Source organism: Marmota marmota, unplaced genomic scaffold, assembly GCF_001458135.2.
Source record: "Marmota marmota marmota unplaced genomic scaffold, marMar, whole genome shotgun sequence".
NCBI classification, from domain to species: domain Eukaryota; kingdom Metazoa; phylum Chordata; class Mammalia; order Rodentia; family Sciuridae; genus Marmota; species Marmota marmota.
In genome coordinates this window covers 312,226-331,818 of record NW_026000206.1, presented here as the reverse complement: position 1 = coordinate 331,818, position 19,593 = coordinate 312,226, and the positions used below count along the sequence as shown (strand labels likewise).

Sequence of the window (19,593 nt, the reverse complement as noted above, 5' to 3'; positions counted from 1 at the left end):
TGCTGTTATCTCTGCCAACTGCAGATGACTGTCTGCATTTTCATGCTTCCTTACCCATCGTCCTTTTCTTTCTATTGGCTGCTAGCTAAGGAACATGTACGGCGTAATCGTCAGAGTCGGACCTTTTTGGTGGAGAATGTCATAGGAGAAATCTGGTCGGAGCTGGAGGAAGGTAGTATTCTCGAATATCCTTTGCCCTTGCTAAATTTTATGTATTTATCATTTGTGTGTGTGTGTGTGTGCTGCTGTTTTTGCATTCCCATTTGTTCCTTCTGCACTGTGGGAAAATGTTCAAACTCAGTGGGTTTGGAAGGCCACTCACCCAGGTGGAGCCCTTTTGGGAGCTATAGTTTTGCATGTTGTAAAATCATGCAGACTCTTCCCAAGAAAGGTAGGAACTAGGACTCCCTCGTCCTGGAGTAAGTCTGGTGTTAAACAGCAGGTAATGGTATGTGCCTGGTATGTGGCACGGTGTGACATGCATGCTTTGGTCACCCAGAGCCCTCTTCTGGGTTCTTCATCATCCATGCTTCGATGGCCCTCTGAATAACTTGCTAGGCTGCTAATTAGCAAAACCATGTGCTAGGCTGCCGCAGTCTGGCTGGGCACAATCAGGAGCCACTTGTCAAAAGAAACTAACTTTATTTTTAGAACCACACACGCCAAACAAAACAGCCTCTCAGGAAAAATCCTCAGAGCCTCAACTGCCACCACCGGCTTTTCACAAGCCTCTCTCTCCCACACAAGCTTCTCTCCACCTCCCACAATCCTCCTGCTCTTGAGGCCGATTGGCTGGGTCACGTGGGCGGAGCCAAAAAAGTCCCCCAATGAGCAGCTCCGTGGTCTGAAAGGGCAGGGAAACAGCCCAATGAGCATCACCGCAGAGGAGCCAATCAGCTAGATGTTGCTGGGGCCCCTTGGGCTGTGGCTCTCAACACTAGGCAGCAGTGCTGGTGGTGCTTAGCTGGGTAGACCAAGTTATCATCCACCAGCTTGTTTCAGAACGGGTTGACAAGTGGTTCTATGTAAAGAATGGCTGTGTCTGTACCAGGTGACAAGTATGTGGTTGTGGACAGTGGCGGAGGCACCGTAGACCTGACAGTCCATCAGATACGGCTACCCGAGGGACACCTAAAGGAACTGTATAAAGCAACAGGTGAGCCACAGCATGGCTGGTTTTCTCACCCATGAGCCCTTCCCAGATGGTTCCATTTCACTCATTTCAGACTCCTCACAGTGCTTCTTTCTCTTGCTGTCACCAGCCTGTGGGACCACAGGGGGTGCAGGACATTCACATCTCCACCAATAGGAAAATGCAGTTAAATGTTCTTTGAAGCCCAAACCACCTCCAACTTGACTTTTAGCATTAGGTGAGTCTGGCCAAGGGAGCTGGTTTCTGAAAGTTGTGATGTCACCTATGATTTAAGAGCTAAGGCCAGCTTTCTAGGAGGTCTCACATCACCTCATCTGGACCAAGGGCACCAAACCAAAGCATGTTCTTGCTCCTATTTAATTAAATGTATTGATCTTATTTGAAACATAATTGATTTTAGACAGACTGCTGATGATTTCTGTGGGAAAAAAATAATCTCTGCATATGGAGTGAGAACTTAAGGGTTCTGCAGTCCGCTGGCTGAGGGGGTCCAACTTTGCATTTCTTTGTGCATCAGAGGACACAGTGTGGGCTTTTTTCTCAGAGTTTGGATTTGGTTTCTGATGGTTTTTGACATCATGGGCTCCCATTTCATTCCTGACCCAGGTGGGCCCTATGGATCCTTGGGAGTAGATTATGAATTTGAGAAACTTCTGTGTAAGATATTTGGAGAGGATTTTATCGAACAGTTCAAAATCAAGCGTCCTGCAGCCTGGGTCGACTTAATGATTGCCTTTGAGTCTCGAAAGAGAGCAGCTGCTCCAGACAGAACCAACCCTCTCAACATCACCCTGCCCTTCTCCTTCATTGACTACTACAAGAAGTTCCGTGGGCACAGCGTGGAACACGCCTTGAGGAAGAGCAAGTGAGCTGGCTACCTATGGCTTGGGACGGTCTCGGGTGGATTGTGTTGGTCAGAGGTGGGAGGGTGGTGAGTTCCAGTCCCACACATTTGCTATCTTGGGCAAATGACTTGATTTCTCTACTACTCAGGGTTTTTTTTTTTTTTTTTTAATCTGGAAAGTGGGGATAAGGGTTCTGCTTACCTCCTAGTGTTGTTGTGAGGATAAAACCCATTCATAAATATTAGGTACTAAGCACATTATTTGAGACCTGAAAAGTGTCACCTTTGTGCTAGTTATTATGTTTTCTAAAGAATATCAGCTTTATGATAACAGGGAAGTTTAGTTTGGGTTACTGTTGAAATCCCAGTGTCTAGAAGAAAAGCTGGTACATAGTAGGGACTCAATATAATATTTGTTGAATAAATCCCATGGGAATCTGAGTTTCCTGCTTCTCTGAGACCCTTGGCTACAAGCAAGTATTTGTTGTAAAATAAATGTATTAGAAAGATGGTTTTAAGCTGAATTAAAAAAAAAAGACAAAATCATAGGTTTTAATAAATATAGTTTTTTTGATATATATATAAATATATCTCCATATCCACAGGGGAATGATTACTACAGTCAAAGAAACTTACATATCCATCACCTCCTGCCGCAGCCCAGCTGCAGCAAAATAACCGGGGGGTGACGAGCAACTTGTGTCCATTGATACAGCAGGAGTGGGAGCCGTTTATTGTAGGACAGGAGGGGTATATATACATTCCACACAGCTTATCTTAATTAACATAAACTAGATACAGCAGTCAACCAATAAGGAATCTCCACACTTAATGGCTCACTGGCGCCACCTCACAAACCACTCCCTCTGGCAAAATGCCAGACCCTAACATTTTCCCCTTTTGTTTAATTTAAATAATGACCATAGTGGTTTTTACACAAACACCATAAATAACCTGCTACAAACAGAAGGGGAGGATACAAAATGCCACAATACCAAGCCACTTGATGGCTCCATGCAAGAAGCCCTTGGAAAAATTATACCAGCAATGACACAGTTAGCAAAGATACTGAGTTAAAGTTTGTTGTAGATTACAGTTTGTTGTCTCAGTCCAGGTAAAGCAGTGTCTCAATAGATTAACTCACAGTCCAGGTAAATCACAGTCCAGGTAAGTTCTGCAGGCAGCTAGCTTGATCCGAAGTTTTGTCTGGTTCTCAGCAATACTGGAAATTCTTCCACCCTCGTCCTCACCGGCACTGGGATGAAGGCAGGAACTCCGGTAATGATGCTAAAGAAAATTCTGTAGTATTCCAGCAAGAAAACAACCTTCTGAACAATTTAGTACATTATCTCAAGGTTTGTTACATTAGAAATAGGCCTTAATGGTGCTCATTACTCATTAGCCTCCAGGTGTGGGAGAACCATTGTAGTTATTGACACTGGAAATGACCAAACTTTAGGGGCACCATGTGCGTCCTCCGCTGAGCTGCAGTGTCCTGGGCAGCCCCACACGGGAAGTGTCCCGGACTCAAACTGCCACCGGCCCTCTGCCGCTGCTTGGAAAGTCCTTGCTGCGCCATGACCGGCTCACGCACGTAGCAGCCGCCGTGCCAATTCACGCACCCTCCGGTAACGAAAAGTATTCAGTAATAGCCTTTTGCTGCAACTTTTTTCCTGATAATCCTTCTTCTTCTGAACTTTCTTTTTCTTTCTGAACTAGAGTTCCTGGGCTTTTATCAACACAAGCCCTAACTGCTCTTGGTTCCATTGGGGTGCCTTCTTCCCTTAGTAATTTACTTCACACCCCTTCCAATTTTCGTCACAAAGACAATACAACATTTCAAGACAAAACAAGACACAAACATACTGTATCAATCTTCTCCATTTTCTCAAAATGGCCATTTTTCCTCTTGCCCTATCTGTCTAGGGACGAGCAGATTTGCTCCCGTCCTATCTAGGGACGGGCAGCTTTTTTTTTTTCATCACTTACCCCCGAGTGTCCCGGGGCTCCCTGTATGGGCCACCATCTGCCGCAGCCGGGCTGCAGCAAAATAGCCGGGGGGTGATGAGCAACTTGTGTCGATTGATACAGCAGGAGTGGGAGCCGTTTATTGTAGGACAGGAGGGGTATATATACATTCCTCACAGCTTATCTTAATTAACATAAACTAGACACAGCAGTCAACCAATAAGGAATCTCCACACTTAATGGCTCGCTGGTGCCACCTCACAAACCGTCTGGCAAAAATGCCAGGCGCCATCCCCACTTGTTTACAGACCCTAACAACCTCCCATAGATACCTTCCCATAATGGAAAATGAAACTCCATCACCCAGCTTCAGGATCGTTGGCTCCCACTCAGTCTACATCTCACGACCCTCTCCCTGTTATTGTAAAGCAAATCTCAGATAGGTTGTCATCAAATCCATAAATAAGTCAACATATGGTTCTAAAGGAGATGAATTCTGAATCGTAACCATGACATCATCACACCTAAAGTCAATAATTCTTCGATATCAAATATCCAGTTATCATCAACAGTTTTTCCAACTGTCTCCTAAAGGTTTTCCAATTTGCATCAGCATCCTAATGAACCTCTCAAGTCTCACCTGGTGTATGGGTCCCCCCCCTTTTTTATCAGATGACAAAACTGGTTGATTGTGCTTGAGAGTTCCCTGCAATCTGGGTTTGCTCACTGCACGCACTTGGTGTCCCAGAGCTTTTCATTCTGCCCCTGGTATGTTTTCGCTTACAGATAGACTCAGTGGTTTAACTGGATTCAAGTTTGGATTTCTGGCAAATCTACTTAGTGGTGGTGGTATTTCCTATTGCATCCTATCAGGGGACTCATGAGCATTACCTGGGTCTGTTGATTCACTGGGTGACCACTGGGTTACCATTTGAATTGTCAACTCTTTAGTTAGTGTAGCTGGAATCCTCCAACAGGGACAAAGTTCTGCCCTGTGTAGTTTGGTTGCCCAGTCTGAACAGGAGAGAAGAAACCTTGATTTTCATAACCTGCCCTGTGAGGGGGTGAGGCCAGTGCCATTATCCTTGACTTCCAGAGAAGACCAGGCTCAGAGAAAACAGAGGCCAAAGTGCCTGAAGTCCCATAGCTACTAAGCCGTGGAGCCAGCCTGGAGCCCAGCCACCTGGCTTCCCCCCCACTCCCAGAGCTCCTGCTGTTCCACACTTCTGCTTCTGGACGTGTTGTACGTCCATGCCATGGGACAGCTACCTGGAGGGCTGAGGAGATCCGCCTCAGCACACACACTTGTAGCTTATGTAGCACAGTGAAGGCATCTCGTGGGCCCTTAGCACGCTGTCGTCCAGAGGGCAAGCACCTCCTTCCTTCTTGCACGAGACTTTGGCCTCCATCATCTCAGGGGAAGGTCGGAAGCAAAGAGAAATATAAGAGGTTATGTCAGTTCTTGAGGTTCTGATGGTCCGGGCCTTGGCAGTTGAGGGGGTTTCCAAGGGTGCTTTTGACTTTGAAACTCATTTCTGCCCCATGATGTGACCAATGTTCTGCCAGGGCACATGCCAGAGCAGAGCAGCCCTGGCACCTGCAGGCGCTCACTCTTGTTCCCATCTGTGTCACCTTCCCACAGCGTGGATTTTGTGAAGTGGTCCTCCCAGGGTATGCTGAGGATGAGTCCAGATGCCATGAATGCCCTTTTTAAGCCAACCATAGACAGCATCATTGAGCACCTCCGTAAGTATCCATGGGGCTTGTCCAGCATCACCAACCAGTACCATGCAGTTGGGTTGGCAGGGGATCTGGGTCTGGGAGCCACAGAACTGGGGGAGGTTACTGGACACAGGCTGTGGATCCCTCTCCTACTGCAAAGTAGCTGAGAACCTGTCCTGGGCTTTCAGTTTGGTCCCAGAGGTCAGAGAGCTGGGAGCTCTGAAGCCCTGTCATCCAACAGCCACTCCAGGGAGCGCATCCTGTTTGTGTGACCAGGACAGATTAGGAATCCTACCTACTAGGGGAGAAGGAACTGTAGTGAGAACCAAGAGGGCCACCAGAACCTGGCCGTGCTGTCAACCTGCAGAGTTGGTGGCTTTCACCCAGGGACACTCATTGACTCACTGGGGACCTTTTCCAGGATCCAAACCTCCCATCTTCTTCCTACCCCCACGACCTTCCAAGTCTGAACCTCTAAAGGTGGGATGAGATTTTTATGCAAGTCAGAGAATCCTGGCTCTAACAGCTGGCCCTGGCCTACTCCACCGTGGCAGTGATCCGTTTTGGAGAGATTCCTTTCTCCATAGAAAGTTCCACTTAAAATGTTCACTGCCTCTCTGTTCAAATGGGCTTCTACTCAGCAGCTGCTCTGGCCTTTACAGCTGAGCACACTGGTGTGAAAACTCCTTTTCTTAGAAAGACCAACTTGATAAGAACTCAATGGCTCAGACCAAGCCAGGCTCCCTGGGGCCCAGGTGGTTTCGTCTCTTCCCAGAGACGAGCAGCCTGCTTCTCCCTTGCTTGCTGGCTTTTGCTGGTGTGACCTTCCTCCATCTTCTTCCCTTTCAGGGGACCTGTTTCAGAAGCCGGAGGTTTGCACGGTCAAGTTCCTCTTCCTGGTGGGTGGCTTTGCCGAGGCGCCCCTCCTGCAGCAGGCAGTGCATTCTGCCTTTGGTGACAAGTGCCGGATCATCATCCCCCAGGACGTGGGCCTCACCATCCTTAAGGGCGCCGTCCTCTTCGGCCTGGACCCTGCGGTCATCAAGGTACGCAGGTCCCCGCTCACCTACGGGGTGGGTGTGCTGAACCGCTACGTGGAGGGTAAGCACCCACCCGAGAAGCTGCTGGTGAAGGACGGCACTCGCTGGTGCACCGACGTGTTTGACAAGTTCATCTCTGCCGACCAGTCGGTGGCCCTGGGAGAGCTGGTCAAACGTAGCTATACCCCGGCCAAGCCCTCTCAGCTGGTCATTGTCATCAACATCTACAGCTCTGAGCATGACACCGTCAGCTTCATCACTGACCCAGGGGTGAAGAAGTGTGGCACGCTCCGCCTGGATCTCACGGGGACCAGCGGCACAGCAGTGCCTGCCAGGAGGGAAATCCAGACCCTCATGCAGTTCGGGGACACCGAGATCAAGGCCACAGCCATCGACATAGCCACCTCAAAGAGTGTCAAAGTGGGGATCGACTTCTTAAATTACTAACCATCCTTCCCTGCCGCCCGCCCCTAGGACCAGCTCATCTGCATCTGCTGACCTTATCCTTGACTGTCCTGACCTTGACCTTGACCCTTGCCATTGCCCACCTGAACTTTAGCAGGAGAACAACCAGGGTGAGAAATAACTAGGGATTTTTGGAGGGTACACTGGAGTCAGAAAAGCGGTCAGAAATTACGATTGAGGTCTAGGAACAGGAAATTCAAGGATCCTAGAAGCGCAGCTAGTTTTCACAGGTACCAAAGTGGTGCACCAACCACCCGACAAGGGGACCGGTACAGTCTGCAGCAGTGGTGGAGCCTTGCTTTGAACAGATCTCTGCCAAGTAGAACTTAGAATGCCCTATTGCCTTCTTTCTAGATTTGAAATGAGATCTTTGAGTCAGGAGAAAATCTTCGTCTGAGATCTTTTCTTTTTAGGTTTTTTTCTTTTTCTTTTTGGATAGCAGTCAATATAAAATGCCACCCATCTGCAGTCAGTTTCTTCTCATCCTGGAATGAACAGCGGTGACTCAGAGGGAACTTGGAGCGCCGTCAGCTGGTGGGAGAAGACTGCCCACACTGGGCGCTATTTTAAGTTCTGAGATAATTTAAATTCCAAGGAGGTTTGGGGAAAAATAACTAGAGCCTTGGCTACCCCACTAGGATTTTGGGGAGTAGGAATGCTGACACCTCAGCTTTTCAGCAGGTAAAAACTTGCTTTGATGGAAAAGGATATTGAAGAGTTGCTGCCTTACACCAAATCACAGTATTCACCCCTCATCTGTGGGGGATACATTCCAAGATCCCCAGTAGAGACATGAACCTGCCCCATAGTACCAAACCCTATATATATATATATGTACACACTATATATACATTTCCCCTATATCTCCATATCTGTGATAAAGTTCAATTTATCAATTTGACACAGTAAGAGAATAATAATAATAACAAAATAAGGAAATTGTACAAACCAACTGTAACAAAATTTATACGAATGTGGTCTCTCTCAAAATATCTCATTGTACTCTACTATATTTTTGGACCACAGTTGACCATGGTAACTGAAACCATGGATGAGGGGAAACTACTACATATGTTGTCATCTAACTCACAGAATGCCAAATCCTGATTTCTGAGTTCAAAAGTAATTCTAGTTAATCATGGAGGAATTCACTGTGAGAACATGAGGCTGCCATTGCTTTGTTCACATCTCCTAGTCCCTGACTCCAGAACAGCCCTTAACCTTGAAAAGCATCCAAACTTTAAATTAGCCCCTATCCTTCCTGCTCGGTCTCCATCCCCCTGAGAGTTCTGACCATTCATTTCCATCTTGTGAAAGGAATACATTGGTGAAATGTCAAAGGAGAATCTGTTCTATGAGATGCTTCATTAAAAATCTCCAGTTTTTCAAATCCATCTAAATTCATGTGTAGATCTAGACTTGGTGAATTAAGCCGGTTGTTTTCTTTTCTCTCTCTCTTTTTTATTAGAGCTTTATGATCATTGGGTTCATCCAGACAAACTCATACATGCATGGATATTGAATGGTTCATGATCCCCTCTTTTCCCTCTTGTCCTCCCTCCCCCTCCCCATTTCCTTCCTCTACTAACTTTCTTTCATTCACCTATTAATTTGCATTTGATGGTTTCTTATGTTATCCTATTCTTCCCCCCACCCCCTTTCTTTTATTTCACTCTAGCTTCTGCATATGAGAGAAAACATCTGACCTTTTGAGCTTCTGGGTTTGGCTAATTTCACTTGGCATGGTATTCTCCATTTCCATCCACTTACCAAGCCAGTTGTTCTCTAAAGCAGGTCTGTGGCTTGCCTGCGTCAGAATCGCCTGGGTGCTCGCTTAGAGCAGGTTCCTGGATCCCATCCCTTGTAAGCAGAAGCTAATTTGAAGGGGTCCAGAATCTGCATTTGTATTGTATACCAGAAGTGATTGGGGTTCAGCTGGAATTTGAGAATTCCTAACTTTAGTTTGTCAAAGCTGAAGCACAGGCCACAGCCTGAGCCCTCTGTTCTTCCCTTTGGAGTTTTCTTAGGGAAGAGGGCGGACCCCATGCCTTGTCCTCTTGGTAAGTGGGGTTGGGGCTCCGTCACCTAGGATGGCCCTTTAAATTCTCACAAGGTGGTCCGGCAGGGAAAAGATGTCATGAAAGGCAGCCAGTGGGTCTGCATTTTTCCTTCCCCCACCACCCAAAGTCAGTTTTCGCCAACATTCAGGAGCCAACTGAGGACAGAGACTCAAGGATCTGAATCACAGTCCTTCTGATCTGTTCAAAGCAGTCTTTTCCACCTGCTGGAAGTCATTCCGATTTCAAGTCACTGGAGGCATGCATAGCGAACGGAGAACCAGGGAATGCGCTTTGAATGCAAGTTGGATTCACAAACCATCACCACGGCCAATATGCAGATTGTGAGCAGCAGCACTTCGGGTTTCTTTTTAGCCCATCTTCTTTTTCACTTCGCCTGCTGCAGATTTCCCTGCTAGAAAGTGAAACATGAATAAGCCACAGAACTGGATGAAGGCCAGTTCCATAACTTGAGTCGTGGGATTTCATAGCCCGGCACCAAGGTGTGTTTCTCGGGGTCTCCTGCTGCCTGCTCTGCTTCAAAAGCTTAATGTTGTGTGTCCCTCTTTGGTGTTACCAGCCACAGTCTGCAAATAAGACTTTTCCATTTAGTTATGAGTAATATAATTTTATGTACATACAGTGTTGAAATCTTGTACAGAATCTTTGTTTCTACAATATGTTTTTCTTATTTTAAAAAAGGAAAATGTTCTTTGATTTTTGTTGATATCACTGCCCTTAATATTTCATATTTTCATTTCTTAATTGCTCTCACTAACCACTGATTTGCGCCGATACCAAGTGATGGATTATGTGTGCAAGACTGAGCATTAGGCAGAGGTGCCCTAGGGTCAGCTAATACTCTGAACACCCAGACCACTTGGATCAACAGCTTCTTCAGTTTTCGCCAACTTCCACATGCACATTCTTTCCAAAGATTCAGGAGCTATATTTAAAGGAGCATAATGTATCAATTCTCCTGTCCAGACTTTGAGAGCTGAACATTCTGGTTTGGTAACCAAATATGACTGTGCAGAAAAACCTATGAAAACTCTTTGCATTCTGTTGGGTTGTCAACCTGTACTTGTGGGGCAAAGTAGTGACTCTGAGGACAAAGTGTGGTCCATGTGTGGATGTTTTTAGTATACCAGGGTCAAAGGCAGGAACCAAGTGGTACATAAACCAAGCTTTTCTATTGGGTAAGGATGAGGCAAGTCCCTTGTTTGCTGCTAACGCAAAGCTCTTCCTGCCTTGAATTAAGGATGTCTCCTTGTCTACCAGTTCTCTTCAATGAACTGATAGAAATCTACGGTGTTGGCAAATTGATGATAGAGAAGGGGTGACAATTTTGCTGGACTTTCTTCTGGCCCCAGAGATGCAGCCCTAGTAATCCAACTCCTTAGACAAGACTCCCAAATCCATCCCTTCCCCCTATTGAAATATTTTAGAGTAACAGCACTGGATAAGTACACTTGGACACATTTCCTAATCTTAGAAGATTTCTAGAAGGCCTGTGGTCCTGACCCATTACTCAGTTGCTCCTGGCATATTATTTGATAGTCACCTTTCTTGGAAGCAGAGTTGTTGATGTCCCTTGTCACTGCCTTTTCTGCATGCAGCAGGCATTAATGAATGACAGACAACTTACAGACATGATATGAAAGAGGAGGAATCACAAGGGTGTATTTGTAGAGTGTTGGCTGAGTCCAGATTACAGAGCCTGCCCCACCCTTAGAATGTTATTTAGACCAAGTTTAGCTTTTAGAGTCCAGGTCTGGTTAATTGCCAGGGTAGCAAAGAATCGCATGCACCAATATAAACAGGAGTCAAATGCATTAATAGTCCAAGATCAAACTTCACATTGTAGAGATGTAATCGCCGTGAGTAAGCTGCCTATGGATGCTGGGAAATGACTTAAGTGGATGACTAGTATAAAAGTTGTTGGCCATCCTGTCACTAACACCTCTCATCTGCTTGAATTACGGAACACTGTTCTACTGTCTCAGCCATTCAGGGTCTTGTTCACTACAAGATAGATCCAAACTTCACAGAATTTCGCAGCAGTTCACAACTGGACAGGACTGTGTCTGCAAACTCTCTTATCTTCACTGATGTCTAATAAAGTAAAACTCTGGATCTCATATGGCCCAGGATTTTTTTTTCCCCCACTTTGGTTTTGTATGTGGAATTCTAGATGGGTCATTACTGTTGCCCTCTCCACCCCATCTCCAGGATGATTTCCAGGTCTTTCCTAGATGGCAATAAGCTTTATTAACAGTCATTCCAACATGACTGGCCCTTCCTTTCCTGGGAACCAAGGCTCCATTCATGTCCACAGAACCCTGTTTTCTTCCAAACAGGAAGAAAGTAGTCTAGCCAGAGAGTAGGTCCGTATGCAGAGTGGCCATGGGCAACTTCACTGCACCCAAATGAAAGTCACTAAAGAACACAGAAGGCCTGGGACAGTGCCGTGCTCACTGGCACCCTAGCAGGTGAAACTGGCTTTAACTAGAGCCTTGGGATGCTTCCAGAATCCACACCTGGATCACTCTCTGAGTTGCCTCTAGAAGATTCTAGATGGCCAGAGGTGGGGGGTCCTAGGATCACAAGAAGGTTAAAATTGGTGGTTGGCTCCACCTGCCTCCACCTGAAGTTCACTTTCCAGGAGAAAGAGGTGGAGAAGGCTGGGAGGTGTCCGGAACCTTAGACAGGTACTGGGAGAGCAGTAGTGCCACTAGGCAGCGGGGCTTTGGCCATCCTTTCCCTGTCTGGGTCATTGGGCAGCATCTTGGTGGATTTCAATCCAATGAGATGAAGGTTCCATCTCTCTTCACTCCCATAAATTGCGGCTAGAAAGGGGTGACTCGACTTCCCAGGCATGCCTTCATTTTGGTAAATTGCTGCTTTGCTTGTACCGGGCGGCTGAAAAGTCCAGCCCCTCCTAGAGACAGAAGTGGGCAAGGGCTGGGCTGAGCCCAGCCAGGCACCTGTTACTGGGCCACTGGGGTCACAAGGCCTTGCCTCCTCCTCAGGCTTCCTCCTGCCCACAGGTTCCTCACACAGCCACGACTGGCCCTTACCCACAAGTGAAGGGGGCCCGTTCCTCTGCCCACTTCCCACTGTCTCTACACCAGCAGAATGGCGGCTCTGACCCCCGAGTGGTACCCTCCCGTGGGGGACCAGGCTCTGTGCAGGGCTCCAAGGGCAGGTATTTTTGGGTGAAGGTCTGTTTCATACTCAAGGCTGGACTAAATGGGTCCACTGGGCCCACCTCATCTCTGGTGCTGGGGGATGAGGAGGTGGATCCCCAGGGGAGGGGGGAGGGGCAGGCTCTGGGGCCTGAGGCTCCACCCCCTGCCCCGCCCAGGTGTGAGCTCACAAAGGCTGTGGGAGGCTTGGAGATCAGAGGCTGGTGGAGGCCAGGAGTCCTCAGTGGGAGCCCAGGAGATGGGACGGGAGGCCTGGAGAATGAGGCAGAGGCCTGGATGGCCCAAGGCCCAGGACAACCGAGGCCTGGCCCAGTGCATGTCCCAGGTCCAAGTCCGCCCAGGTGAGAGCAGGGGTTGGGGTGGGAAGGAGGTGGCAGGGAAGGGTTGGTGTCGGTGTCGTCCATTTCCAGCCCCCTCCTCTGCCCCTCATTCAGGGCCCCTCCTCTCCAAGCTCCTCACTGCCCACCTCCTCCAGGCAGGCTGGACGCTGGGCCCTATCCAAGCACAACACTTTTGGACGACACGTCTTGCCCCTGAGAGTTTGGAGTTCATCCTTCATGTCTGCTTTCACTCTAGGGTCCTCGGACATGTTACTTGATCTCTCTGTGCCTTTTGAAAATCGTCTTTCACATGGGAACCCCAATAGGTGTTACCCTGAGGGACACTGCAGGGATTCAACAAGAATGCGGCTCCCTTCCACCTTGTCTGCAGAGCCAGTGTTCTAGAAATGGGCGTGCCTTTTTCATCCTCGTTTGGAAATGGGTAGAATAGGAGGGCCACATGTGTGTCACAGGCTGAGGAGAGGATTTGGTGAGTCAGCACATGTAAAGCTTGGAGAAAAATTTTGGTAGCAGGTGGACAGTGTGCACTGGGCATCTCTTCACAGCCAGTCTCTCCTCCCAGGCATAGACTGCCGTGATTGGGTCAGCTCGGTCTTCACTGCTGTCAACCTGATGGGGCTGGGTCACTACTGCCTCTCCCATCACCGCTGAGGAACCAGGACCATGGCCCCCGTCCACCTGAAAGCCCCTTCTCCTGACCTCAAGGGCATTGCTGTAGAGATGAACCTGTGGGCAGAATAGGGCATGGCAGCATCCACAGCGTCGAGATGCAGACCTTGGGCCTTTGGGGGAAACCACTGGCGACCTGGAGGGGGGAAGAAATCTTGATTCACAGACAACAGGCACATAAACTGGTACTGCCACAAACCCCCCGCCACCCTGTATTCCCCTTCGACTCCATGCCAGCCTTTTGGGACTTTCTGATCTCTATGAGCCATAATTGACAGGCGATTGTTTCAGGGAGCTTTCTTGTTTCTTGAAGGATGTTTGGCAGCGTCCTGGCCACTAGATATGAGGAGTGTCCCATCTCCCAAGCTGTGGCAACAAAAAAATGTCTCCAGACATTGCCCAATGGTGTGGAGCTGAAGGGGGTGGTGGCAGACATTACCACTGCACCCACATTCCATCTCCATAAAGAACTAGCTCTGGAGGGTGGGTGCCTCGTCTCTTTCCTCCCCCGAGGTTCATGAGCCCTATGTGAGGGCTCCTGAGTCCTGTTCGTCTTTACATTCCCAACCTCTGTCACGTTTCATGACCACAGTGTGTGCATCATTCATGACTGTTGGGCGGACAGGGCGGGGGGAGGGAGGGGCCTCCTTGGGAAGGGAGACACTTGTGATTTGCAATGTTATCTAAAGGTAGCATGAAAAGCGATGCCCCTTGGAACCAGGTCATTGTTGGTAACTGAAGCCAGCTCTGTCTGCCAGCTTGGAGTAAGATGGCGGTGCCGCCTCTGCGTCCCAGCCCCTGGCAAAGCCATTCTTTGCTCCCAAGGGATCTGGCACAGGCACAGTAGGTACTTGAGGCAGAGACTTAAGGATGACCAATTTATTCCTTCTTCCCTTCATGAACAGACAGCGAAATCATGGAGACTTCCAAGACCTTCATTAGACGTCCTCCGGTCACACCAGGCTACAGTGGTAAGTGACAACACTCAGGGGAACTGTGGCACTGGTCCTTGTTCTTGCCTCGGCCCCCTGTCCGTGCCTCTCAGGCAGACTGGCTCCAGGCTGTAAGACCCACTGAGAGTGCCCAGGGCTGCAGATGGCTGACAGATGGCTCTGATGGATGGAGAGAAAGAACTTAGGCTACACCCTGTGGGACATGACCCATATGGGAAGCACTTCATGTCCATTGAACAAATTTAGAGCAGGATGGACACAATGCTGTGAGGACAGACACACACCTTAGTGGGGGCCCTGACCTTCCCCAAGCTGGTCTTTCTAGTCTCCCACAAGGGCTTTCATCCTTCCATGTCTCCCTGTGTCCCCCAAATGGAAGCAGTCAACTGCCCTGGTTTTCTTGGAATCATGGTAGTGCTAGTCCTGTGTCCAGGAACCCCTTAGTCCTTGGAAAACTAGGACAGTTGGTCACCCTTCCCAAAGGCTTTTACTCCTCAGGCTCCTGGGCTCCTGAGAACTTAATCTGTCACATCCCCATGGGTGATGATCCCAGTGGTCCCCAAGGGCCCTCAGCCTTTACACATAGCTGTTCTCAGGAGGAAGGGGTGCTTAGGGAACATTCAGTCCACAGTTGCCCAGCCTTTGGGGCTGACAAACTGAGAGATGGTTCAAGTCTCTGCTTGACACCATCCATGTGACTGTAATGACTTAGCTTCCAAGCAAGAAAAAATTCAAGTAAAATAGATGTCTTCATTTCTTAGGGCTTCTTCAACAAATTACCATAAACTGGATGGTTTAAAACAACAGCAGCTTATTCTCTCCTGGTCCTACGGGCTAGAAATTTGAAATCAAGGTGTTTTGGGCAGGGCCATGTCTCTCCCTAGGGGGCAGGTCCTTCCTTTGCCCCTTCCAGCTTCCGGTGGCCACAGATGTCCCCTGGCTTGTGGCAGCATCTCTCCGATCTCTGCCTCCATTTTCAAGGGACTCTTCATGTGGCCTTTCCTCTGCCTCTAAGTTAGTGTCTCCTGTATCCTCTCCTTTCACTTATAAGATGCCAGTCACTGGATTCACAGTCCATCCTAAATCTATGATGATCTCATTTCTGGATCCCTAATTGCATCTGCAAAGACCCTATGTCCCAGGAAGGTGAGGCTCACAGGGGTTAGGACTTGGATGTGTCTATTTGGGGGTCCAGTGCACACCACTGCAGAGACCACCCTATGATTGTTGTCATGACATTTGCTCTTTTAAATACCTGAGTTCTTAGCTAGACTCAATAAAAATAGCTTATATTCCTCTGTGTGTGTGTGTGTGTGGTGTGGTGGTGTGCATATGCATGTGAACACACGTAAAATCTATGCAGATCCAAGGTAGTCCCTGAGGTAGGCAAGCCACCAAGGCTAGGCTCCTGGACTTCTGTGATCTTCCCTGTGACCTTGGAGTACTTTTCATTGCCCCAGGGTTGGTGGGTGAAGGAGTTTCTCATTATCAAGGTCAATTAATGAGATTCTTCTGGAGGTGGTTTGTAGTAGGGGGAAAGGGTTGGGAAGGGGCTGCTTTCAACCCCAATGCCAGGATTTCTTTCCCTAGGGACAAAGGCAAAAACATTGGGCTCTGATACTGAGAGATATTTATTTATTTACTTTGTGGTTTAAAACCAAGTTCTTAACCAGTTTTTCTCATTTGTTCTCTTTAAAAATGGTTTTATTGTGACAATATTATAATACTTGGGATTCAGCATCCAGTTTAAATAAATACTTGTGTTTTACCCATACTCATTGTAATGATTATATGTTGTTTTGTGGGCAACGGTGAAAAATTGTTCTTGGGGTGGGTCTTGCAGATAATGAGTTTACCTTTTTGTATAATAGGTCTATGCTTTTAATAAGCCTGCAATTTCCCTACGGTCCAGCATGAAAGATCCCAAATTGCATTTGGGAAGTGTCAAGGAAATAAGCTTTCTCTCTAAAAAGAGGAATAATTTCAATTACTCCTCAGACTATCATTTTGGACCATTAAATGCTTTCCGCATTTGCTTTCTGGCTGACGTCAGGGGCTTTGCTATAAAAGAATATGACTGTCATCGCCTTTGTTGAACTGGGCCTTCACTTCCCAGCTCCAAGGTCATTTTGGGTGGCCTTGGGAGGGCCTGTCTCAGTGGAAACAAGAGCACTGCTTGTATTAATGGCCTTTGGAAAAACGCAGCGCTGTAGGCGGGGACCTGCCCAGCGGTGGGCTGAGCTGGGGCGACCTGGCAGGTTCTGTAATCCCCGCCGGCTGGCCTGGCTCAAGGCTGCCCTTTGCCTGGCTCTTGCAGGTTTTGTGCCCTACCTCAGCTGCCAGGGGACCTCCGGCGAGGACCACATGGACCACTGCCTGGAAGACTTCCAGGAGCAAAGGCAGCGATACATAGACCGGCAGGAGGCGCTTCACCGTTCAGTGGACGCTGCCCCCAAACTGAAGCCCGTCTGCTCTGAGGACACGGTCCTGCGGGCTCTGCACGAGTACACTCGGAAGTACCACCCCTTGAGTCTGGGTATGGGCCCCCCAAACCAGCTGCCCCTCCGACTGGCCCCAAGCACACATCCCAGAGGCCACAGAGAGCACAGTACCCAGCACAGCCCCAAGTCCCCAGGGCTCCAAAGGACAGGCTCAGTCTCTTCACACGAGGGAGAACACCCTTCCTGGGAGAGGGACACAGTCCTGGTCAGGCCAGAGGGTGCTGGCCTGAGCACTAAGAGGCCCTGGGCCAGTCACAACACACTTCTGGTTGTTTCTCTGTCCTGGGAACAGTGGTCCCCAACCGCAGGACTTTGTGAGGTCACGACTGTCATTCCCATCTAAGAGACAGGAGAAGGGAGGCTTCCAGGGCTGGGGTCACTGGCTGAGGTCATAGCAGGGGTGCTGAGGTCAGCCCTGGGTCTGATTCCTCCTCCTCCGGGTGCCAGTTCAGGAGGAAGGGGTTTCTCACCCAACATCAACAATGGAGACCACTGTGATGGGATCATATGACAGGAATCGCAGCGCCGATTTGACCTAGATTATTTTAAGGCCTAAAAGCCTATAGTAAAATCAAGGAACTGATTGCTTTTATTCTTTTTGCTATAATTGTTCAAAATTTTTTCAAGAACAAATGAACAAATGATAATTTACACGTTTGCTGTGCTTTAAAAATCTTCCAAACCTTACCAAAAATCTCTGCCTAAGTTTGGGATTTAGCCCACCTCTGTGGCTACTTGCTGTGTGACCCAAGACAACTTACTTCCCTTCTCTGGGCTTCAATATCTTCTTTTAAAATAGGGAAGGATCGACTAGATGCTCCCTGGGATGTCCTCCAATTCAGGGGCCTCATTGGAGAATATGGGGATGGTAAATTTACCCAAGGTCACCCAGCAAGCTAGGATCACAGTCAGGACCTGAAGCAGGTTCTTGGTAAAGTCTGAAAGCAGCCTCCTAAGCTGGTGCTGCTGTCAATTCCCTGCCTTATTTAAAGCATCACACGGGGGTGCCTGAAGCTTCCCCGTCAATCTGAGAAGGAAGCAGATCTGTCTCAGAGCCAGGACTTTGAACATAGAGCCAGCTTTGAGTCCTGCCCTACGCCTCCTGACTATGTGACTCTGGCCAGGTCTGTCTGAACCTCGTTGCAGGCCTCCGTCTCCTCCTTCCTGGCCTCAGTCTCCTCCTTCCTGTGCTGGAGGTAACAGTGGTGCTAACCTGGATGGTTTGGGAGAGAATTAAACGAGAAACTATTTGTAAAGCCCCTCCCACAATACCTGGCCCAAGAGTTCCCCTGGGCTAACTGTTGGGGTGCCAGCTGGCTTGAGAACACTGCCCTCTGCAGAACTCCCCCGAGCCTTCAGGAAGAATACTGTCTCTCTACAGAATGCAAGAACATGAAGAAACCTCTCCATGAGCCCCCGATCCCTGGCTGGGCAGGCTACCTCCCCAGAGCCAAGGTCACTGAACTAGGTTGTGCCACGAGGTACACTGTCATGGCCAGAAACTGCTACAAGGACTTCAAGGACATTGTGGAGCGGGCCAAGAGAGCACGTCTGAAATCATACGAGGAGTAAGTGTGTAGGGGGGTCAAACCACTGGCTGCAAGACCCAGAGACAAGAGCGCCCCCTGCACTAGGACCGCCGTGGGTCTGGGGGGGGTGTGTAGAAGTTGTCTTGTTGGTCTGTAGGGCCTTCTTGGTAGGCAGCCACACTCCCGCCTGAGCTCAGCTCTCCCCAGCGGCCAACTGTCCAGCAGTGACCTAAGAGACTCCAGGTGCTGATGGAGGGAGGGAGATGGAGGTGACGCCATGGGCACTGCATATGGTGGCTCCTGTGGCCTCAGTTTTCTCTTTTGGAAAGGGGACAACAATCCTAACCGTTAGGATAAATTGTAAGGATTAGAAATGAACACACGACTCCCCCCCAGGACCTGTGTGTGTTATTCTTATTTGTATTGTTAAAAGGAGTAACTTTGTGACTTTTGTTCTTACTTTAGACTGTGTGGAATTAGCCCCACACAAACTGATGCTCCTTCTCCAAAAGTTTTGCAGCACAAAGAGCTGACACCCCCAAACCCAGACTTCTCCATCGCAGGTGAGCGAGGGTGCTTTCTTTCCTTCCTACCGTGTTCTAGAAGGCACTGGTGTGTTCGTCTGCGGAGCTGGCTGCCTGCCTGCCGCTCCTGTGGAGGGTTTCTCTTCCAGGTGGAAGCTGCCCTACCTTTGGAAAACCCTGGAGCCAAGACCCCAGAGCTCCGGTGACATGTGACTCGCCTCAGAGGCTAAGTACTCCATGCAACACGAAGATTTATCTAGGGCCACGGCCCTTACCAAAGAATGCAGAGGTCTAGAAGCATGTGGCTTAGACCTCCAGGGACAGGTGGAGCCGAGGGGAGTGGCAGAAGCCTGCCAGTGTTGCACAGGCTGGTGCCTCATCCACACCTAGTGGGCAATAGGACACTGTAAGAGCACAGTTCCCTGGGCCTGCACCCTGAGCTGCAGCGTGGCTGTCAGCAATCACGAACCTTGTTGTTGTGTGGGAATAAAGAGGAGACTGCTCAGTGTGCTAAAGGTCTTTGTGGGTTTTTCTCAGGTTGCATTGACCTTGAGAATGGCCAGGGTGGGGCCTTCTCTTCCTAAACCCTGAGGGAACCTCGTGTAGCTGGGCCAGGCT

The 19,593-nt window shown here is 48.8% G+C and overlaps 2 protein-coding genes across 8 annotated transcripts in view; both read left to right on the top strand.

Moving 5' to 3' along the window:
* Nucleotides 1–11,390, top strand: part of Hspa12a (heat shock protein family A (Hsp70) member 12A) — a 149,546-nt gene extending 138,156 nt beyond the window's left edge. For all 7 annotated transcript variants that reach the window (XM_048791272.1, XM_048791270.1, XM_048791274.1 and 4 more), the window contains 5 exons: nucleotides 86–172; nucleotides 1,052–1,156; nucleotides 1,760–2,018; nucleotides 5,608–5,711; nucleotides 6,537–11,390. In XM_048791272.1, coding sequence (XP_048647229.1) covers nucleotides 86–172; nucleotides 1,052–1,156; nucleotides 1,760–2,018; nucleotides 5,608–5,711; nucleotides 6,537–7,174 — 1,193 coding nt within the window. In that variant the 3' untranslated portion in view covers nucleotides 7,175–11,390. The remainder of the gene's footprint in view (nucleotides 1–85; nucleotides 173–1,051; nucleotides 1,157–1,759; nucleotides 2,019–5,607; nucleotides 5,712–6,536) is intronic.
* Nucleotides 11,391–14,384: 2,994 nt separating this feature from the next.
* Nucleotides 14,385–19,338, top strand: CUNH10orf82 (chromosome unknown C10orf82 homolog). The gene is made up of 5 exons (XM_015498472.2): nucleotides 14,385–14,439; nucleotides 16,739–16,957; nucleotides 18,304–18,490; nucleotides 18,917–19,014; nucleotides 19,125–19,338. The coding sequence occupies exons 1-5, from the start codon at nucleotides 14,385–14,387 to the stop codon at nucleotides 19,268–19,270; spliced, it is 705 nt and encodes a 234-aa protein (XP_015353958.2). The 3' UTR covers nucleotides 19,271–19,338.
* The last annotated feature ends 255 nt before the right edge of the window (nucleotides 19,339–19,593 follow it).

What these genes read in the sequence shown, in the direction of transcription:
- CUNH10orf82 (XM_015498472.2), top strand. Translation starts at nt 14,385, where the DNA reads ATGGAGACTTCCAAGACCTTCATTAGACGTCCTCCGGTCACACCAGGC. An exon ending in GTACCACCCCTTGAGTCTGG is followed by an intron (nt 16,958 to 18,303) that starts GTATGGGCCCCC and finishes GTCTCTCTACAG; the next exon opens with AATGCAAGAACATGAAGAAA. An exon ending in CGTCTGAAATCATACGAGGA is followed by an intron (nt 18,491 to 18,916) that starts GTAAGTGTGTAG and finishes TTCTTACTTTAG; the next exon opens with ACTGTGTGGAATTAGCCCCA.